Here is a 22,269-nt window from a genome sequence, read left to right as displayed (position 1 = left end):
TAGCCATATTATAAACATTGTTTTTTGTAGTAGTAGTACTTTTGTAGCCATATAGTAACCATGGTTTTATGTAGTAGTAGTAGTACTGTAGTAGCCATATAATAAACATGGTTTTATGCAGTAGTAGTACTTTAGTAGCCATATATTAACCATGGTTTTATGTAGTAGTAGTACTGTAGTAGCCATATAGTAAGCATGGTTTTATGTAGTAGTAGTACTGTAGTAGCCATATAATAAACATGGTTTTATGTAGTAGTAGTTCTGTAGTAGCCATATAACAAACATGGTTTCATTTAGTAGTAGTTCTGTAGTATCATGTATTAACCATGGTTTTCTTTGTAGTAGTACTTTAGTAGCCATATAGTAACCATGGTTTTATGTAGTAGTAGTACTGTAGTAGCCATATAATAAACATGGTTTTATGTAGTAGTAGTACTGTAGTAGCCATATAATAAACATTGTTTTTGTAGTAGTAGTACTTTAGAAGCCATATAGTAACCATGTTTTTATGTAGTAGTAGTACTGTAGTAGCCATATAATGAACATGGTTTTATGTAGTAGTAGTACTGTAGTAGCCATATAATAAACATTGTTCTTGTAGTAGTAGTACTTTTGTAGCCATATAGTAACCATGGTTTTATGTAGTAGTAGTAGTACTGTAGTAGCCATATAATAAACATGGTTTTAAGCAGTAGTATAATAAACATGGTTTTATGCAGTAGTAGTACTTTAGTAGCCATATAGTAACCATGGTTTTATGTAGTAGTAGTACTGTAGTAGCCATATAGTAACCATGGTTTTATGTAGTAGTAGTACTGTAGTAGCCATATAGTAACCATGGTTTTATGTAGTAGTAGTACTGTATTAGCCATATAATAAACATGGTTTTATGTAGTAGTCGTTCTGTAGTAGCCATATAATAAACATGGTTTTATGTAGTAGTAGTACTGTAGTAGCCATATAATAAACATTGTTTTTGTAGTAGTAGTACTTTTGTAGCCATATAGTTGTAACAGATTGACCTAATTGATTGGGGTGCCAAGCAGGTGTTTAAACCTACTACATTTCGTTGAGTCAGTCAACCATACAAAGGATTCAAACATAAAAAAGTTGGAACCCTTAATATGTGGATGAAGAATTAACACACAAACAGCAATAGGCTCAATTCATATAAATTGTTATTAGTTTTTTGAGCAAGATAATATTCAGTGAGGGGAAAGCATTAATGATTCACAAATGCCAACACAAAAAACAACAAAACCGGAAACCCAAAAAATCCCAGAAATTAAATACTCATTTCCCAATTCTGGGGCTCATTTAACATGACAAAATCTTTCAACAAAACAAATCAGTTCATTCAAAAATTAAATTAATTCAAATTCAGTTCCTTTCTTTTCAACTCATTTAGGGTGCAAACCACCAGTTTCACAAGTTCAGCATGAACAGTTCATGACTGAGTTCTCAACCCAGCATAGTTGCCTGCACATACACTTAGACCTTTAAGTCCATTCAGACCAGCACTGAGCAACCAGTCCACTGTGCAGTCAAAAAGAGTTTTCTCAGCACTTTAAACAACATTTACACAGTCTCATGGTCAAAAGTCTCCACTGGCAAACCCAACATAAGAATAGTAAAAAAACAATACTTGTTTGGTTTTGTCCAGTCAGTCAGTTAGAGAAATGATCTGTCCTCCATGGTTGTTTGGACCATAAGTAGTCTCTCTGAACATCCATCAACTTCCAAAAGATCCATAAATCCCAAGGCAAATCAATGAAAGGTTCCTTTTCACCTCACAGGTTTTTTTAAAAGGAGATATGCAGGGATTAACTTCCCACATCTTTCCACATGGCATTTTTAAACTGCCATCTTCCCACTCTCTTAAACCATGTGCTCCACACATCATGTGACTCAGTGCATCATGTGACTCAGTGCATCATGTGACTCAGTGCATCATGTCCGTCACACTCCCTTTCCCTTGTCAAAAGCAAAACAATTAGGTGACAGGCTTATTGTTGAGGTCAGAAAATCCAAGGAATTCCTCTTCATCGGTATCTTCTTGGAAAAGATCCATCAATTTTACGCGCTGAATCTCCTCCAGGTCTTTTGCTGTGGGATAACATGGTTTTAGTTGACATACATGTATAGTACGCAAATCCTCTCCTGTTTCTTCCATTACAACCTGGTAATTTAAAGGACCCATCCGACGTATAATCCTATAAGGACCTTGCCACCTTGGTGCAAGCTTGGCTGAGAACTTCTTTTCTGCTCTAGAAAGGGGGTGAGAACGTAGCCAAACCCTATCATTGTTTTTGAATTCAAGATTGCGTCTCTTCTTATCATAATTCCTTTGTTGTCTCAGGCTGAGCTTTGGCCAAATTTTTTGTGACAAGTTCTTTCAAGTCGTTGAGCTGAGCAAGGGTACTATATGCTGGTGAGTCAGGAAGAACGGTTTGTGGTTGTAACAAAAGGTCTAAGGGACCTCTGAGTGGTCTACTGAGATTAAGCTCAGCAGGTGTGACACCAGTAGACTCTTGTACTGCTGAATTAAGAGCAAAACGGAATTGATGAAGATGCTGGTCCCAATGGTTGTGTTGGATTCCTACATAGGAAGCCATCATAGTTTTCAGTGTCCGATTAATCCTTTCAGTGAAGTTTGTCTGGGGGTGGTAGGCTGTGGCAAACTTGTGGGTCAAGTTCCAAGCCTTACAGGTCTCTGCAAAGACTTCTGACACAAATTGAGGTCCTTGGTCAGACAGAATATACTCTGGGACTCCCCAACGAGTAATGATTTCTTTGACCAGTATTCGTGAGACAGACAGAGCTGTAGCTTTCCGCAAGGGAAAAAGTTCCACCCATCTGGAGTAATAGTCAACAAAGACCAGTAGATAAGAATTTAGCTGGGAACTTATGGGAAAAGGTCCCATTAAATCAACACCAAGCATTTCCCAGGATTTTGTTACCAGAGTTTGCTGTAACTTGCCTGCTGGGTTCTTAGCTTCTGGTTTGTAGCATTGACAAACTGAACAATTCTGGACATAGTTCTTGACATCCAAACTCATATTTGGCCAGTACACCATAGACTGCAATCTCCTATAGGTTTTGTATCTCCCTAGATGACCTGAAAGAGGATCATCATGAAAGAAACTCAAAAGTCTGGCACGTAAAGAACTGGGTATCCACGCCTGGTAAATGGTACGGTGTGGGAGCTGGACTATACGATAGACTTTGTCCTCAATAATGGTCAGAGTAATATAGGAATTAACTCTTTTCTTTCCATCTTCAAGAATAGATTGATACAACGCTTGCACTTCCGCATCCTCTTGTTGGGTATTCCATAACTCATCATCGGTAAAAGGAAAGACAGGCACCTCCTTTTTGGTGGATTTTAACACTGTGGCACAGGTTGACAGGAGAAGTTGGTCTGATGGAGCACGGAAAGGGCATCTGGAACTGTATTGTATTTTCCTTTTCTGTATTCGACAGCAAATGTGAATTCCTGCAAACGTAATGCCCAGCGCATAAGTCGTGTGCTAGGTTTGTTGGTCTTAAATACCCACGCTAGTGATGCATGGTCAGTCACCACTGTGAAATATCGACCTTCCGGGTAGTACCGCCACTTCTCCAGGGCCCAAACTACAGCAAGGCATTCTTGTTCTGTTGTAGAATAATTATGTTCTGCCTTGTTTAGAGTCCGACTGGCAAAGGCCAGAACTTCTTCAGAGCCTAAACCTCTCTGCTGGACAAGTACAGCTCCCAGGCCAATGTCACTAGCATCAGTGTACACCACAAATGGTAAGTCAAAATTAGGATGTCCTAAAATTGGCGACTTCACCAAATGCTCCTTAAGGGTGTCAAAAGCAGTTTGACATTCAGAAGTCCATTTAAACCTTGCTCCTTTTCGTTTCAGGGCAGTGAGAGGCTCCGCTGTTCGTTAGAAATCAGGTACAAACTTGTGATACCAGCCTGCCATTCCTAAGAAACGTTGAAGGGATTTCAGATTAGAGGGCTCAGGGAAGTTTTGATGGCATGAGTCTTTTCAGAATTTACCTGAATGCCTTCAGAAGAAACCACATGGCCAAGGAATTTCAAGGTCTCTTGAAAGAAATTACTTTTTTCATATTCACAGTGAGTCCTGCATTTCTCAGTGTATCCAGGACAACTTGCAGGTCATTGAAATGTTGTTCTTTTGAAGGAGAGAAGACAATAATGTCATCTAAATAAACAAAACAGATCTTGCCTCTGAGATCTCCTAACACCGTCTCCATTAAACGTTGAAAGGTGGCAGGAGCATTCTTAAGCCCAAAAGGCATTACCTTAAAATTAAATAGCCCATAAGAGCACCCAAAGGCAGTTTTGTCTTGGCTTTCTGGATCCATTTCAACTTGCCAATAGCCACTGTTTAAATCAAGAGTAGTGAAAATGGCATTGCCTGCTAAAGATTCTAGAATTTCTTGAATTGTGGGCTCAATCAATCCCATAGCCAACATCTCGTCAATTAGTTCCTTCATGATCTTCTGCTTAATTGGTGAAACCCTGTAAGGCTTCTGCTTCACAGGCATATCATGGGTAAGAAACATTTTATGGTTTAGCAACTTGGTACGCCCCAGTTTTGTTGTACACACATCCAAATTTTGTTGCAGCTGTTCCATGAATGTCAGTTTTTCATTTTCTTCCAACTGAGCATTTTTGACTGCCTGCAATATTACTTCCTTAGAAGGATTTGGAGACAATAGTGTTGGGGCTATAGTTGTAATTAAAGCAACTTGCCCTTCTGGTCCCCAGTCATGCAGTTTTGAAATGACATCATCGAAGGTAAATCTGTCTTTTTATAGGGTTTGAACCAATAGGTATTGGTTGATACATCAATCTGTAACCCGGTCAGAAACAGAAAATTAAGTCCCAGAACAGCAGAAAAGGCAAACATTTTATCAGACAACATTACAGCAGGCAACACCCAGTGACGACTGTGCAGCTGGAACTCTATCTCAGTCCACCCAAGTGGTTGCTTTGCTTCACCATCTGCCAAGTACAATGGTCCTTCTTTCCAAATGTTCAATTCTTCCTCTGGATTTTTGACATTTTTCTAAAGATTTTCAGAAAGAAGAGTAAAAGAAGATCCTGTATCCACAATAGCAGTTCCTTTCCACTGGCGTAAAGTTAAGGGAACGACTAGTTGGTGAGGACTTGAATTACCAGTGGCCAATACAGGGGTTCTATACAATTTTTGGTTATCCAGTATTACGGTCTTTAAAATCTCTTTTTGGTGTTAAGGTACTTACAGTAGGACGATTTTGAGGAACATTTGCATCCCTAGCAACAGCATTTGGACCTTTCGAAAAGTCCTTATTCCTTTGAGCATTAGGGTGCTGACAGGTAGCTGGTGAATGGGACCCTTTGCATTTCCAACAGAACAATTGTCCAGTTCTATCTTGTTCTGGTTTACCTGAGATTTGCTGGCTCTGGGTGTCTGGTTTGGAAGCTACCTTGCTGGTGAAACGTTTACCTTGTTTGTATTGTTGTTGATTGTCTTTATCCTTTTCTAATTGTTGTCCTAGACTGAACCAATTCATCCACAGAAGAAACTCTACGTCGAAGCTGACTTGCAATGCGGGGATTGATGTTTTTCAGGATGAGTTTGATCACTTCTTCATCATCAATTTCAGGCTTCCATCGTCTGCAAAGAGAACGGTACATGTATGCAAAGTCTCTTATACTTTCATTTTCTCCTTGTATTCTATTACGAACTCTTTCTGCCAATTCATCCCCATAATCTTCAGACCAAAAAGTTGAAAGAAAGCTAGTCTCAAACTCAGTCCATGTATGAATGGACCCTCGGGCTACATCCCACCAATCTCTGGCAGTCCCGTGCAGCACATTTCGAAGGGTGGCCATCAGTTCTTCATTTGATAGAGGGACCAAGGCTAGAAAATCATGGCACTTTTCAGTGTAAGTTAAAGGATCTGGGTCATCCTCTTTCTGACCAAAGGCAGGGAATTCTAGCTTAATAGGACTATTTCCACATATCGTCGACTGATGTCTCCGGGTAACAGTGTGTCTGTGAGCCCCTTTGAGCTCCTGTCAGGAAGCCCTGGCTGCATGGTGGACTGTAAGGGATATGATTTCTTTGTAACATCATGTACAATAGTCACAGGGGAAGGTTGAGAGGAAGATGATACTTGAGAGGTATTCCCATGGGCATGCATGCTGGACTTCAATGAAGACAAGTCCTGAGACACAGCGTTGACTTGCTGAGTTTGAGCATTAATTTCAGTCCGAAGATCTTCAACAGCTATCCTAAGGGGCAGTATAATGGCGTCAATGTCCTTTAAAACTTGGTTCTGGAAACGTTCCAATCGCCAATTGATGTTAGCAGAATTCTGAGTTTGATGATATTCCAATTGCTTAGTTATTTCTTTTTGCAAATCATTCTGCCCGTCAACATACAACAGTCTCAAATCTTGATTGATTGTTGTCAAGGTATTCATAAGTTCACCTTTGACGTTTTGTTGTTCCTCTTTAATTTTTGTGAAGGTTTGAGCAAGGAGTGTCTGGAGTTTTGCTTGATTGGATATAATATGGGAGTCATCAAAATCCCTGACATAGACTTCTCTGTGTTGGGGAAGGTCCAAAAGCTTGGTAGTAAGGGAGGGAAAGTGCAATATCATGACACAATTCCATATCAATTAAAGAACGAGTTGTAAGATTAATTGAAGTGGGTGGTGGTTCTCGAAGAGGACTAGAAATCTGTGGTATATTCAATAAGGGAACATCCATTTCTGGAATGAACCCAGTATCCAGTGCTGGTAATATATGGTCATCTTGCAATTTAGGAATAACACCTCTTATGTCAGAAGGGGTAGCAGAAATGTCTGAGACATCCATTTGAAAAATAATTCACACAAAAAATAACGGCTTAAAAAAATCTTCATCCAATTTAGGTCCCTGTTTGGGTGCCACTTTTTATGTAACAGATTGACCTAATTGATTGGGGTGCCAAGCAGGTGTTTAAACCTACTACATTTCGTTGAGTCAGTCAACCATACAAAGGATTCAAACATAAAAAGTAGGAACCCTTAATATGTGGATGAAGAATTAACACACAAACAGCAATAGGCTCAATTCATATAAATTGTTATTAGTTTTTGAGCAAGATAATATTCAGTGAGGGAAAGCATTAATGATTCACAAATGCCAACACAAAAAACAACAAAACCGGAAACCCAAAAATCCCAGAAATTAAATACTCATTTCCCAATTCTGGGGCTCATTTAACATGACAAAATCTTTCAACAAAACAAATCAGTTCATTCAAAAATTAAATTAATTCAAATTCAGTTCCTTTCTTTTCAACTCATTTAGGGTGCAAACCACCAGTTTCACAAGTTCAGCATGAACAGTTCATGACTGAGTTCTCAACCCAGCATAGTTGCTTGCACATACACTTAGACCTTTAAGTCCATTCAGACCAGCACTGAGCAACCAGTCCACTGTGCAGTCAAAAAAGAGTTTTCTCAGCACTTTAAACAACATTTACACAGTCTCATGGTCAAAAGTCTCCACTGGCAAACCCAACATAAGAATAGTAAAAAAACAATACTTGTTTGGTTTTGTCCAGTCAGTCAGTTAGAGAAATGATCTGTCCTCCATGGTTGTTTGGAACATAAGTAGTCTCTCTGAACATCCATCAACTTCCAAAAGATCCATAAATCCCAAGGCAAATCAATGAAAGGTTCCTTTTCACCTCACAGGTTTTTTTTAAAGGGGTCATGACATGAGAAACCAAATTTGCCTTGATCTTTTGGTATAAAAGAGGTCTTTGTATCATTAAAACGTCCTGCAAGTTTAATATTTTAAGACGTCCTCCCCATTCTAAACGAATCATTTATTTAATCAAGCTCAAAATACAGCTCGTTCTGGATTCATGGTTAGAAGTGACGTGTCGGTTAGAAGTGACGTAACAGCGTTTGCATATGACCGCCTCCAGCACAAGATAACTACGCTTTAAGCGCAAAGACAACTACGCTCATTTCAGTATCGCCGTGCGCCTCACAAGTGTTCAGTCGATGGACAGCGAGCTCTGACAGAGACTACTTGTGCACAGGAAAATTACGATGCCACACAGATGTGCTGTTCCTGGCTGTGGTCAAACAAAACCTCTGAATAAGCTGCCGAAAGATCCAGACGTCAGGGAAAAATGGATGCAGTTTATTTTTTGCGGACGTTCCAGTCACGGCAGTGTTAACTTAAGCGTTTGTTCTGTACATTTTAAGGATGACTGTTTTGAGAACAAATCTCAATATGATGCTGGCTTTGCCAGAAAACTGTTGCTCAAAGATAAGTCCGTGCCGACTATTCTGGGAACAACGACGACGCAAACTGTAAGTAATCTATTTTAAACTTTAAACTACTTTTTAAAGCGCAATTTCATTCATTATGAATAATCACAGTGTTTTTACTTAGTTTACTTGCATATTGTTCTGGCTGGAGGCGTCAATAATTGATACATAGACACTGACGTTAGCCAATCATAACAGTGAGCGTTAACACTGAAGTCTTAAATGGAAAACGCCCCCAAAACAGACTGTTTGAATCAGAGGATGAGAAACAGGGTGGGAAAAGGTCATAAATCACTAGATTTTAAAAGTTTTTCTTAAAAAAATATATTAATACTATAATTGCACCTAAGGGAACATAATAATACAATAAAAAAAACCATGTCATGACCCCTTTAAAAGGAGATATGCAGGGATTAACTTCCCACATCTTTCCACATGGCATTTTTAAACTGCCATCTTCCCACTCTCTTAAACCATGTGCTCCACACATCATGTGACTCAGTGCATCATGTGACTCAGTGCATCATGTCCGTCACATAGTAACCATGTTTTTATGTAGTAGTAGTAGTACTGTAGTAGCCATGTAGTATAGTAACCATGGTTTTATGTAGTAGTAGTACTGTAGTAGCAATATAATAAAAATGGTTTTATGTAGTAGAAGTACTGTAGTAGCCATATAGTAACAATTTTTTTGTAGTAGTAGTACTGTAGTAGCCATATAATAAACATGGTTTTATGTAGTAGTAGTAGTAGTAGTACTGTAGTAGCCATATAATAAACATTGTTTTATGTAGTAGTAGTAATGTAGTAGCAATATAGTAACCATGTTTTTTGTAGTAGTAGTAGTACTATAGTAGCCATATAATAAATATTGTTTTATGTAGTAGTAGTACTGTAGTAGCAATATAATAAAAATGGTTTTATGTAGTAGTAGTACTGTAGTAGCTATATAGTAACAATTTTTTTTGTAGTAGTAGTACTGTAGTAGCCATATAATAAACATTGTTTTATGTAGTAGTAGTAATGTAGTAGCAATATAGTAACCATGTTTTTTTGTAGTAGTAGTACTGTAGTAGCCATATAGTAACCATGGTTTTATGTAGTAGTAGTACTTTAGTAGCCATATAGTAACCATGGTTTTATGTAGTAGTACTGTAGTAGCCATATAGTAACCATGGTTTTATGTAGTAGTAGTACTTTAGTAGCCATATACTAACCATGGTTTTATGTAGTAGTAGTAGTACTGTAGTAGCCATATAATAAACATTGTTTTATGTAGTAGTAGTACTGTAGTAGCCATATAGTAAACATGGTTTTATTTAGTAATAGTACTGTAGTAGCCATATAGTAACCATGATTTTATGTAGTAGTAGTACTGTAGTAGCCATATAATAAACATTGTTTTTTGTAGTAGTAGTACTTTAGTAGCCATATAGTAACCATGGTTTTATGTAGTAGTAGTACTGTAGTAGCCATATAATAAACATGGTTTTATGTAGTAGTAGTAATGTAGTAGCAATACAGTAACCATGTTTTTTGTAGTAGTAGTAGTACTGTAGTAGACATATAGTAATTATGGTTTTATGTAGTAGTAGTACTCTAGTAGCCATATAGTAACCATGGTTTTATGTAGTAATAGTACTGTAGTAGCCATATAGTAACCATGGTTTTATGTAGTAGTAGTACTTTAGTAGCCATATAATAAACATGGTTTTATGTAGTAGTAGTAATGTAGTAGCAATATAGTAACCATGTTTTTTTTGATTGTAGTAGTAGTACTGTAGTATCCGGGGCCGGATATAGGCATGGGCAAGGAGGGCAATGCCCCCCAAATGCCGTGACTGCCCCCCAAACGTGATGGCATGCAAAGATCCCAAATTTAAAAAATATTTCAAGAAAAATGGTCAGAGTGAGTGCTCTCTGCTCTCTATCCCTCATTCAAAGTAGCTACTGATTGGTAGATGCATAGGGAGGGCGTGGCCGCTTCACCGGCTTGTGGTGAACCTGCTGAGCTTCACGTCTCAGTCAGTCACTGCAGAGCGGAGCAGGCAGACACACTGTCGTCAGCTGAGCTCAGCCCCTGTTTTGAGTTTCCTTCAGCCGTCAGTCACTGAAATTATTTGGTTACTCTTTCTGTAAGCGTGTTCTCATTCCCTCCATATCTCTCTATCGCTTTCTCTTGTAATGTGCACCGAGTGACGAGTGGAGTATCGCCGATTTCTGGTTGCTAAAGCTAGCACTGGCAGCAGCAACGAGGCTGCTAGGGCATTAGCTGCAGCAGAGACCGAATCCCCCGTCGTTCCCAGCCCATCCGTGGCTGTTGCGGATGAATACAACATAGGCTTAAACACTGAAGCATCGTCACAACCCATAGCTCTGGTTTTCCCCAAACGTAATTTTGGCACATTCTGCCCAGGTTGGTATCGTGGGAGACCATGGCTCGAATATTCAGCAAAGCTTGATGCGTGCTTTTGTTTCCCGTGTCAGAAATTTGGGGGGAACAATGATAGGGATTTGGTTTTCACAAAACAAGGATTTACTAATTGGAAAACTGCATTGGAAAAGGACAAAGGGATTCTCAAAGCAGCATCAAGTCAATGCCACATAAAAAATGCAAAAGCCTGGTCTGAAATGTCCCAAAGAGAGGCCACAGGGGAGACCATTTGTAATTTAATAGGGCCCACACAAATGGAAAAAAATAGGTATTATATTAAAACAATTGGAGAAGTAGTTCAGTTCCTAGCAGTAAATGAACTTCCACTTCAGTGGCAGTGTGGAAAGTTCAAATGATGATGATTTCTCTGCAGGACTGTTCTTAAAAATGGTTGACTACACACTGGCAAAGGACCCCAAATTTAATGAAATTAACAAACACATCCCACCAAATGCAAAATACACCTCTCACAACATACAAAATGAAATTATTGAAACACTGGCCAAAATGGTATTAAATCAGATAAAAGGTAATTATGACAAAGCAGATTATGCTGGGTTTTACATCAAAAGTGACGGAACGAGGGACAGATGTAATGTGGAGAATCTGTCAATCATGGTTAGATTTGTCTGTAAAGGCATTCCAGAGGAACACCTGATTGGCCTGCTTGACCTCAGTCAGTTAAATGCTGAATTTATTACCACACAAATTCTTGAGCATCTTTCTGACTCAGGCTATAGTGCAGCTGAAATTATCAGTCAGTGCTATGATGGAGGTGGGGTTCAGGCCTTATTGCAAAAGAAGGTAGGGAAGGATATTCCTTATATCCACTGCTATAACCACCAGCTGCACTTGGCCGTGGTCCATGCAATGCAAGGAGAGCCATGTGCAAAAATCTTTTTGATCTATCAGGATCACTGCACTCTTTTTTCACCGTCATTATGTGTCACAGAACTATAATGTTCCCTCCCTTAAACGACTGTTGGAGATCAGGTGGACAAGCCACCATGATGTGACCAAGTGTCTTGTGGAGAATCAGGATGCTATTCTGAGTATCCTGTCAGAGGTTACAGAGGACAGAGCCACTGCTGTTGATATCTGTACAGAGGCATCAGGGCTGTTGATGATGTTAAGGAGGCATCATTTCTTTGAAATAGGAAAATTCCTCCTCAAAGTTCTGGGTTCCTTGAAGTCTGCAAATGCTATGCTGCTGGCTCATTCTGTTGACCTGTGCTGTGCTTCAGAAGTAGTCAGTGCATCTCTGCAGGCTCTGAAGCAGATGAGAGATGAGGAGAGTGAGACATTAACCAGCATGCCTGCACCAGCTGCTAAAAGAAAAGAACAATGAGCTCACTGCTCGTAGGTAGCGTTAGTTACGTCCACTGTAGGCCATGCAGAAGACTCCATGACTCCTAGCCAGGCTCTGAAGAGAGCTCTTCTCAACATTTTGGACATCGCCATTGTAGAGATGGAGACAAGATTCTCCAAAAGCAATCTGGATCTCATGAAAGCAGTTAATTGCCTTCAACCACAATCTCCCTCTTTTCTGGATGTTGCCATGTTAAGTCCTCTGCAAAAAATGGCAAAAAGTGACAGTGACAAACTTTCCAATGAGATTCTTGTCGCAAAAATAATGTTGGAAAAGAATTCAAAAAGACTAATGATGATGAGAACGTAGAGTTTGTAGACCTCTCCACCATTTGCACATATCTACACAGGTATAAGAATGCCTTTCCTCAGCTCCATCGCATGTATGTGACCTCACTTGTGATTGGAATATCATTTGCATCATGCGAGAGCTCTTTCTCCACTTTGTCTCGTGTTCTTACCCCCTTCCGCCGCACTATGCTACATGAGAGAAAAAGAAATTTAGTTATTCTGGCTCACGAGAAGGCTATAACAACAGGTCTAGATATGGACGCATTTGTTAGGACTTTTGCACAGAAAAGCAGACGACTGATGCTATAATGACTGATATAAGCCATGCTGTGTACAGAGCTAAAGAAATGAAAACAAAAAAAACCCAAAAAAGAAATAAAAAAGATTGAAATAAAAAAACGAAAGGACAGACAGACAGACAAGACAGACAGACAGACAGACAGACAGATAAAAAAAAATAAATAAATAAAAAAAAAAGATAAATGCAGCCTCAACAGGGCACAAGCCAGTGTCCTATTTGTGCCGGTCCCAAGCCCGGGTAAATGCAGAGGGTAGTGTCAGGAAGGGCATCCAACATAAAACCTATAAGACAAATCAAATGGATCAAAGGAGCTGATAGATTAGAGCTGGGCGATATAGGATTTTTTCATTTCACAATATATTTTTTCATTTCTGGCCATATCGATATATATCACAATATAAATCAAATCACTATATTTGTCAAATTTAAATGTTCCGTTAAATGACTTGCCCCCTGATATTCTACCTGCACCCCTAGTGGGGCTGGCTGAATCCGGCCCTGGTAGTATCCATATAATTACCATGGTTTTATTATAATAATATTGTAGTAGCCATGACTGAAGTATCAATGACTGTTTTCACCATTGTTTTCTTGGCATAAATCATAGTTTTGATACAATTAACCAATGTTTTACAACAGTAATACTGTAGTTTCCATATAGTAACCTTGATTTTACTATAGTTTTGTCACCATGACAATAAATAACCATGTTAATGTTATGGTTACTATTATTTGATTACAAATACAATGCTTAAAGTATGGCTACTGTAGTAAAACCATGGTTATTTGTAGTGAGGGCAAATCTCTTTAAGTGTCTGTTACCAAATACAATATATTTTACTTTCATTTGGCAGAAATATGTATATGGGTGGATGACGTGACATGGCAGTTTTGCTGTCTTCAGTGTCAAACATGTATAAAAAATATATTTGCCAAAAACCTTCTCAATATTGTGCAGAACATTATGCTTGATGTGAACATATTCAACATTAAAACAGTTCATCACTCATTTTTTCAGAATTTTCAACCAAACATAACAAAACTCATATGGTGTGACTGTCCGGCACTTGTTTCTCAAAGTGAGAACTTGAATAAAACTAAAAAAAAAAATGCAAAAATTCTCAAAAAAAAATACAGAAAAATAATACAGATGTCTATTTGTGAGCCTACTCTTTTCAAAGTCCAAGCATAATGTTTTGAGTCAGTTCTAATCAAAAGATTTTGTCACACAAATCAAAATCATATGGTGTGACACTATTTTGGGATATTTGAACAGGCAACTGTTTTGACACCCTTGGGAAGGAGAGGACCTTCTTCAGCAATGTTGTACAGAACTAGCAGTGTATTGCTGCTGTACAACCTGAGGTGAGTCATCATTTTTATATTTACAATAAATCAGATCTTGTTGGCACTCTGACAAAAGTCCCACTTCCAGATGTCTTTTGGTGTGACACATTTTTTATAAAAATGCAAAAGAAATTTGTCATAATTATATGTAAATCTATGCTGCTTTGTTATAGCTAGCATGTTGTTAGTATGCTAATGTGTAGCTACAAGGCTCAAGGTTGTGCTAAGTGCAGAAAACATCATATGGTGTGACACTTCATCATATGGTGTGACATGTCTGCCTGTCACGCCATATGATTTGATTGTCACACCATATGATATGAATTGTAATTCCCTGCATATATAACAATAAATAACAAAGTTCAATGTATGTTTTGTCTTTTTAAACATTTATTCGGGTCCATCATCACATACAAGCTGTAATTATCCACCATCGATTGTGTTTAGTTTAGTTTAGTTTTATTCGGTGATACAGATTTCTAGTTCATCAGACAGACACAGCAGACCCCTTCACAGAAACCTTAGAATGCTGTTTAAGTCTAAACAATGTTGTCTTCATCTCAAACCATACATTTCCTTTTATTTTGTCAACTTGAGGCAGATAATGATGACAAGTGCAGAGAGGACAAAGAGATACAGGGAGAGACTGAATTCAGACCCTGCAAAGAGAGAGGAGTTGCTGAGGAAAATAAAATAAAAGTAAACAACAACTGTCTGTTTCTATTCAAGCTGACCAATAGGAAAGGTCTGAGGGTGCTTTCACTGTTGATTCAAAATGCCTTGAGGCAGATTTCTTGAAGCCTGGCAATACATGATAGCTAAAATACATGATAGCTAAAATATCATCACTGTAGGCAGTGCAACTAAGAGGAACGCAGTTAGGAAACGAAGAGAATAAACAATGTTGAACAGCTGTTAAAATGTTCACACCATTCTGTTAACAGATATCAAGAAAAGAAACAGAAAGGGGAGATGCCTAAATTTAGAATCCAGACTCTCCCACCGTCAAGAAGAGAGAAGCTGAGGGAGATATGGAGAAATTCTCAAACAAAATATAGAAACAAAAGAAGAAATTTAAATGCATTACTCAACATGACTCCCCCAGATAACTCCATCTATGATGGAGACATCCAGGTAGACCCAGATCAAGTCCCAGGTCCTACATCACCACCACCAAGCCCACCTACATCACCACCACCAAGCCCACCTTCATCACCACCACCAAGCCCACCTTCATCACCACCACCAAGCCCACCTACATCACCACCACCAAGCCCACCTTCATCACCACCACCAAGCCCACCTACATCACCACCACCAAGCCCACCTACATCACCACCACCAAGCCCACCTTCATCACCACCACCAAGCCCACCTTCATCACCACCACCAAGCCCACCTTCATCACCACCACCACCAAGCCCACCTACATCACCACCACCAAGCCCACCTTCATCACCACCACCAAGCCCACCTACATCACCACCACCAAGCCCACACACTGAAGAGATAAAGAAGGGAAAACCATATGTGGGACAAATTGTTGCCATAAGTATTGAGGGGCTGCAGGTGAACTGCATGAAACAACGTGGAGACAAAAATGGTTTTGTCTGGCCAAATAGGCGAGACTGCATTTATTATCAAGATCAGGAAGTTGTTTGTGGCTTATCACAACCTCAGCAAGGCAGTCGGTTTGCTACTCTCCCCAAATTTGACTGGCTTATGTACAATGGAGTCTAGATGAACTGATTTATTTGTGGATCCACTCAGCTACGCTGTATGTTCACGGTTCAAATGATATAAAACAATTGTTTGTTTTACTTATATTAATACATATTGCAGACCAGTTTTGAATTGAAATGACATTTGATACACAAACATATGTTCATATGGTTCATATAATATTTAAAAAATGTTTCTTTTATTGTTAAATATCAAATAAATCAATAAAATTTGAATATTACCTTCCAGCATTTAAGAGTGGTTAAATATTTCCTGCCATATGAGTGATCAGTACTCACCAATAAGTAGGATAATACATGGTTTGCATTGACACATGGCGACATTATCATATGGTGTGACACTATATCATTTGGTGTGACATTCCAAATTGTGAAAATAACATACCTTTATTAATGATAAAACCTGAAAATATTCATGGAATACATAGAAAATAGTATCAGCAAGAGTCACAAATATTTTTATAATTTTCTAGCAAGGTTTGTCACAATAAATAGAAAATATGTTGAAAGACCGACGGCATAGGTCTCACATTGAGCAATGTTTTAGAAAATAATACACAAATTTAATAAATTTTGACAAAACTATAATGGATCACAGTTTAGTTATGATAAATGACTTTGATAAAGTGAGTAACTTAAGAAAGGTATAATCCATTTTCAGTTTATATACAATTATTTTCATGTCACACCATATGACGATTGTACGCACTAATACAACAAATTTTCACATATATTCTGATTCCAATTGAAAATTTGAAACAACATATGTTTCTATAAAGATGAGAGTTAGTAGAACAAAAGTCAAACTTCAATCCTGCATCTATCAACTCTTTCAAATTTCACTAATGTTCCACAGAAGAAGAAAAAAGTATTTTGAATAACATGAGGAGAAAGTTTTTGGTTTTGTGGGGACTCCTTAAATGTTCAGCTCTTTCAGACCACAGCCCAATACGACATCCACTTGTGGATCTGAAGGCCGATGAGGTCATGATCGGTGTAGGAATAATTACTTTACCGGCCAGAAATTCGGAAAAATGCTGCTAATGTAATCACCGCACTGCTGCCAAACAACCACGCTCATAACCCAGAGGATAACAGATATACTTACCATCAGCGATCATCAGCAGCATTGGCATCAAAACACAGTTAGACAGGTGCAGCATCTTCATATATTTAAAAGTCGTCATGTTTTCAAGATATTTCTGAAAAAATTTCCTTTTCCGTGAAGGACGTTCGTGTTCGTATGAGTCAGTCTAACATGTTACTTTCATATTCATTTAACTTTCACTTTCGGATAGCTGTGGGCTGGGTCTATGTGATTAAATAAGAAAATAAGATCAGCACAAGCGCACAGGCTTAAGATAGACATAGTATATATCAACTTGAGATCATTTAATCAAATCACACATTATGTCGCCATAAATAATTATCAAGAAAGTACAATTCTCAAAATAATCAAAAGTCTTGACATTTAAGATTTTATATATTCATTCAGCCTAAAAAAACTAAAAACGTCAAAATATCGGTTTGGCATAAAAGTAAAAGTGAACACACTCCGCGGTTTATACAATGTAAAGGACTGGAAATGAGTCTGATGGTGAAAGAAATAAAAGTTTTTTCAGTTGTTTTATATATCAGAGTTTTTATATGTGCTAGTGTTACAGTGATTCAAGTTCATGTTGTTTCTGACAAAGCAGCCTATATGATAGAGAAGTTGTGATCTGTGTTACTGTCGGTTTGTTTTTCTCTTCTTTCTCGCTCTTTTACGTTCACTTTCTCAGACAGACGCTATTGGTCCTGAATCCTGTCAATCATTGTTGTCTCAGTGACGTCATCACAGTCCTCTCGCCAATCAGCGCGTGACACAGGTCTGTGACCCGCGTGAATTTGGCCCCACCCAACGCAAAACGTCTGCAAAATAGTCTCAATCGTTTGTGCTGGTTCAGTTTTTTAGATATTTAAAGAATATTTATAGGTCATTCTGAGGTCACTCAGCCCCCCCACATGCTCTAAATTTACCCAAATAGTCTCAATCGTTTGTGCTGGTTCAGTTTTTTTTAGATATTTAAAGAATATTTATAGGTCATTCTGAGGTCACTCAGCCCCCCCACATGCTCTAAATTTACCCAAAATAGTCTCAATCGTTTGTGCTGGTTCAGTTTTTTTAGATATTTAAAGAATATTTATAGGTCATTCTGAGGTCACTCAGCCCCCACATGCTCTAAATTTACCCAAATAGTCTCAATCGTTTGTGCTTCATTTGTGCTTGTTTGTGCTGGTAAAAGTTTCGTTTGTGCTGCTTCAGTTTTTTAAATATTAGACATTGAATTACAGGCTAATTATAAATGCTGATATTTATTGAATACAATAATCATAGTTTAGTAGCAGTCTCGGTCATTCTGATTACTATATTAGGCTACTTTATTATATATTTCTAAAATAGGTCTATCTAGTTTTGTGTGTTACGATTTATGAGCAGTGCGGGTTTGTTATTTCAGTCTCTTGCCAAAATGTTGGATGAAGATGTTTTAATACAACAACAACAACAACAACTCCTTATTAATGTTTTTGTAGTCGCTATGGTGTTTATTAAAAACGTATTGGTGTTCAGACAGCAGCAGCTCAATATTCATCTGGTGTCTGTCGGACTCTTTTTCTGTCACTCACTTTCGATCAGCTCTGGGCACGAGAACAAAAGCAAAAACCTCCTCGATGTGAACACACTTGAGTCACATTTCCGAAGAATTTCTGTCCAGACTAATCATCACATCATTTGTTCAATAAACAATTTGTTCAATAAACAATCTTTACTTCACTGGTGTTTCCTGATTGAACTTTTGATTTATTTACATGGAGTATCATCTGCTACACTTCACTGCCACCACTATAGGCCCAAGTGACACTTCTGTTCAAGATACTATTGTGGACATTAGTGTAGAGTAAGTAGAGAAAAAGGCGACATAAATCAAACTGCAAAAGTCATTACTAAATCAAATGTCTGGCCAATGTAAGTACAATGTTTAAACACTGTCAGTAACAATATTATTTGTTAACTTCAAGAATAATGGTACAACATTCAAGAGAGCTAAGATTGTCAATGTTTACTGAACAGAATACTCATTGCTAATACTAATACATGCTAATTACAGTTTTACATGTGACCCATGTTCGCTTTTTGAATACATTGTGCATCTAGGGGTCAACATTACCATATTGGTCCTAATATAAGATACATTATCCTTATATATTAATAATATATTATATTATCCATATATTCAGACAAATACAGTAATACATGAAAACAATTTTATTTATGTTTTGCTTATGCCAGATGCCCAAGAAACCAGAAGTTGACAGATTCCATTTTCACAGTCCTGTGTTCATCAAAAGAGGCCATAAGTCCAAAATGGCAACATAGCTACTCCTAATCAGAGCATCTGGACAGAGCTTAGTAAGCAGCTAGAAAACAAGAACACTGCAAAGGCTCTATACACTTTTGTTAAAATAAATAGACACAACATCTGGACCGCTTTAGGGTTTACTCATGAATGTGATCATGAAACAAATGGCAGTAGTGATGACACTGAACCAGGGTCCCTTTCACCCAAACCAAAAGATTGCTGGACTTTTGATCTTGAAGTTCCATTACAGAAATGGATTGAATTCATGCGTGAAATGGTTAAATACAACAACAAGTTCTCTAAAACACCAAAAAGGAATACACAATTTTGAAGCCTGGCATCTGGACACATGTGATAAATAATCACATTTGGCAAGAAGTGAAATGCCCCTGCACATTTGCCTTTAAAAGAGCTGAGGTCTATCCATCAGCCACGGAGAAATACATAGAAATCAGAGGCAACTGTAAAGAGTGTCGTGGCCACATTCACAGAAAATGTGACAGAGAGCCTGAAATGAACAGCCCAATGGTGCTAAAGTGTTTAATTAAAAACACTGATGACTCCCTGCACACTGGCTGTTCCAAGCGTGCGATGTCTGGTAACTTGCATAGCAGATAGCCAAAGAACTGTGTGAGGGTAAAATGGGACCCCATGTATGGAGGGCATCAGAGGCAACAAAGCTGATGGATTTTGGAGATCCTGAGCCAAGTGATCTTCCTAATTTGGCCACCCTGCACAAAGCAAAGCAAGAGAGAAATTATTTAGAATTAGGCGACAAGGATCCCATTGTGTCACTGCAGATGTTAAAATACAGTGCACTGCACAGTGGTCACATTAAAGACATTGGACTGGACAAGTTTTTCTGTCACTATTGGAGTCAAACACAAATGTATATTTACAAGTCTATATCAAAAACATCTAACCCCACTGTGAGTTTTGATGCAACTGGCTCAGTAGTGAGGAAACTACAGAGACCAAATGGCAAGTCTGGCCATATATTCTTATATCAGGGCGTTCTGGCAGGGGATGAGAACTCAAGTGTCCCAGAGGTGCAAATGCTGTCAGAGAGACACAATATTAATGCAATAACACATTGGCTGACAGATTGGATACGCGCAGGTGCACCAACTCCAAAAGAGGTTGTGAGTGACTTTTCGCTGGCTTTGCTCGGAGCTCTGGTCAAGGCTTTTACTCCTCATCCTGATGTAAAGACCAACATCAACGAGTGTTGTGGTGTCTTGCTCAGTAAAAAATCAGCAAAAGTGCCACCTTGTTTTGTTCGGGTTGATGTTGCACACTGCATCAAGATGATCTGCCAGTGGGACTGCTTGAAGAAAAAACCACATCACATTAAAGATTTCTTTGTGAGGTCAATGGCACAGCTTCTCATGTCACATTCCATGGATGATGCAAAAGAGCTACTACGCAGTATTACTGTTGTGGCTCTCAGCGAAGCAGAGGGCAATGACAGTTCTGGAGCCCCCTGTGATGTCCCTGAGTCTGTAATTCGATTGTTCTCCCCATACTAATTGCTAATTAGTAGTGATATAAAATGCTGTGTGTTATTTGGAAAAGGGGCTCACTGGAATAGCTCCACAGTTTAGGAGTGGCTGGCCCCAGTGAGACCTCATTGATTTATCCTCATTTCTTCCTTATGCTTTTCTGACCATGTAGCGTAAAGTTTTGTTATAGTTATATTATTTGCTAATGCTGTATTTTTCCCTTTGTTATCCCTAGACCCATGTTTACCATCTACGCTTGTGGTGGTATATATTTAAGGACAATAAAACAATTCTCTTTTGAATTTACAAGACCTGTTGTCAGATTCCTCTTTTTATGTTGCAGCTTGTAACGAGCCAGGCGTGACTCATATCAGAAAGGTGCAAGAAATACCTGAAAGCCCGAATTGCAGAAGAGTGTGTCATCATTCCAGATGTAGAGGGTGATGACCTGGAAGTGGATCCATGTGACCAAACACAGACAGACCTATGACAGTGGGTAACAGACATATGTGAGGAGAGCAGGTCACTTGCTGTAGCTCATGGGGATCATGATAATTTGCACTTCCTCCCTGAGATTATTCCCAATATAATCTGGCTTGCAAGTTACATACCACTCTGGACAGGGGTAATGATCCCTCACTTTCGAAGCACCAACATCACCGCAAGTTCAGCCAATGTTGAAGCAGAGTTCAAAAACATAAAACGTGGACTTTTCAAGCATGAAAACTTGCCTATTCGAGTGGATCGATTCATTGCTCGACATCTGTCCTTCATTGAAGGCAACATGCGAATTTGTTCTGCAAAACAAAAAGGTGAGGAAAAAGATGAAGAGGATGCAGCTGTTGCAACAGTGATCATCACAGGAGACAATCCACTACCCACCACAACTTGCAGTGTAGATGGAAAACCAGAAATGGATGCTTCCTGTTCTGGGAAATCTGCCAATGTCACAAACATCCATCCAACAGACGAAGATGCTGTTGAAAACTGGAGAGGCCTAGCAGTTCCACCCAAAAAGAGGAAGAGGAATTCATACCTCTCTCCTTGTCCTGAATGGCTCGATGCTGATCCATCTGTGAGGGGGAAAAGACTGAGAGTGGACCCGTTGAAAAATGGAAATAATCAACAGCCTGTTAAACTCAGGAAATCAAGACTCTCTGTACTGAACACATGTGCATTTGTTTTGTTACTCAGCACACAAGTCACCCCGGAAGTTCCATTTGTTTGTACTTCTGTTACTGTACTGCAGGCTTCTGGCATGGCTCATCTTCAGACCGCAGTGGAAGAAGGCCTTACCCTTCCGGAGTCCCCCTGCCTCAGGCCAATACAAAGTCCCTCTCGGTGTCCCTCTGCATTCAAGGCAGATACCTCAGGAAAAGTGCTCTGTGCAGGGAAAGTTTCTCACAGTTACAGTCTGGGAGAACTTCTGTGGATTGACACTGACCTGGGAAGCAACTCCACAGAATTTCCTTTGTGTGAATTTCCCTCCAATCTGATGCTACAAGGAGAGAGATTTACTTTAAGGGCAATCACAACTTTCAAAGGAG

General features: G+C 38.8%; 2 protein-coding genes across 2 annotated transcripts in view; one reads left to right on the top strand and one right to left on the bottom strand.

Moving 5' to 3' along the window:
- The window catches only part of LOC127641792 (junctional adhesion molecule-like), a gene marked incomplete at its 3' end in the record, with an annotated part of 49,601 nt that extends 32,517 nt beyond the window's left edge, over positions 1-17,084 (bottom strand). The window contains exon 1 of the mRNA XM_052124649.1: positions 16,928-17,084. Within this exon, the coding sequence (XP_051980609.1) occupies positions 16,928-17,006 (79 nt within the window). The remainder of the gene's footprint in view (positions 1-16,927) is intronic.
- Positions 14,049-15,817, top strand: LOC127641791 (uncharacterized). Its single transcript, XM_052124648.1, has 2 exons — positions 14,049-14,095; positions 15,022-15,817. Exons 1-2 carry the CDS (start codon positions 14,052-14,054, stop codon positions 15,815-15,817), a joined length of 840 nt encoding a protein of 279 aa, XP_051980608.1. The 5' UTR covers positions 14,049-14,051.
- Positions 17,085-22,269: the final 5,185 nt, after the last annotated feature.

This window comes from Xyrauchen texanus, unplaced genomic scaffold (assembly GCF_025860055.1).
Source record: "Xyrauchen texanus isolate HMW12.3.18 unplaced genomic scaffold, RBS_HiC_50CHRs HiC_scaffold_171, whole genome shotgun sequence".
NCBI lineage: Eukaryota > Metazoa > Chordata > Actinopteri > Cypriniformes > Catostomidae > Xyrauchen > Xyrauchen texanus.
This window is presented reverse-complemented; position numbering and strand designations above follow the sequence as displayed.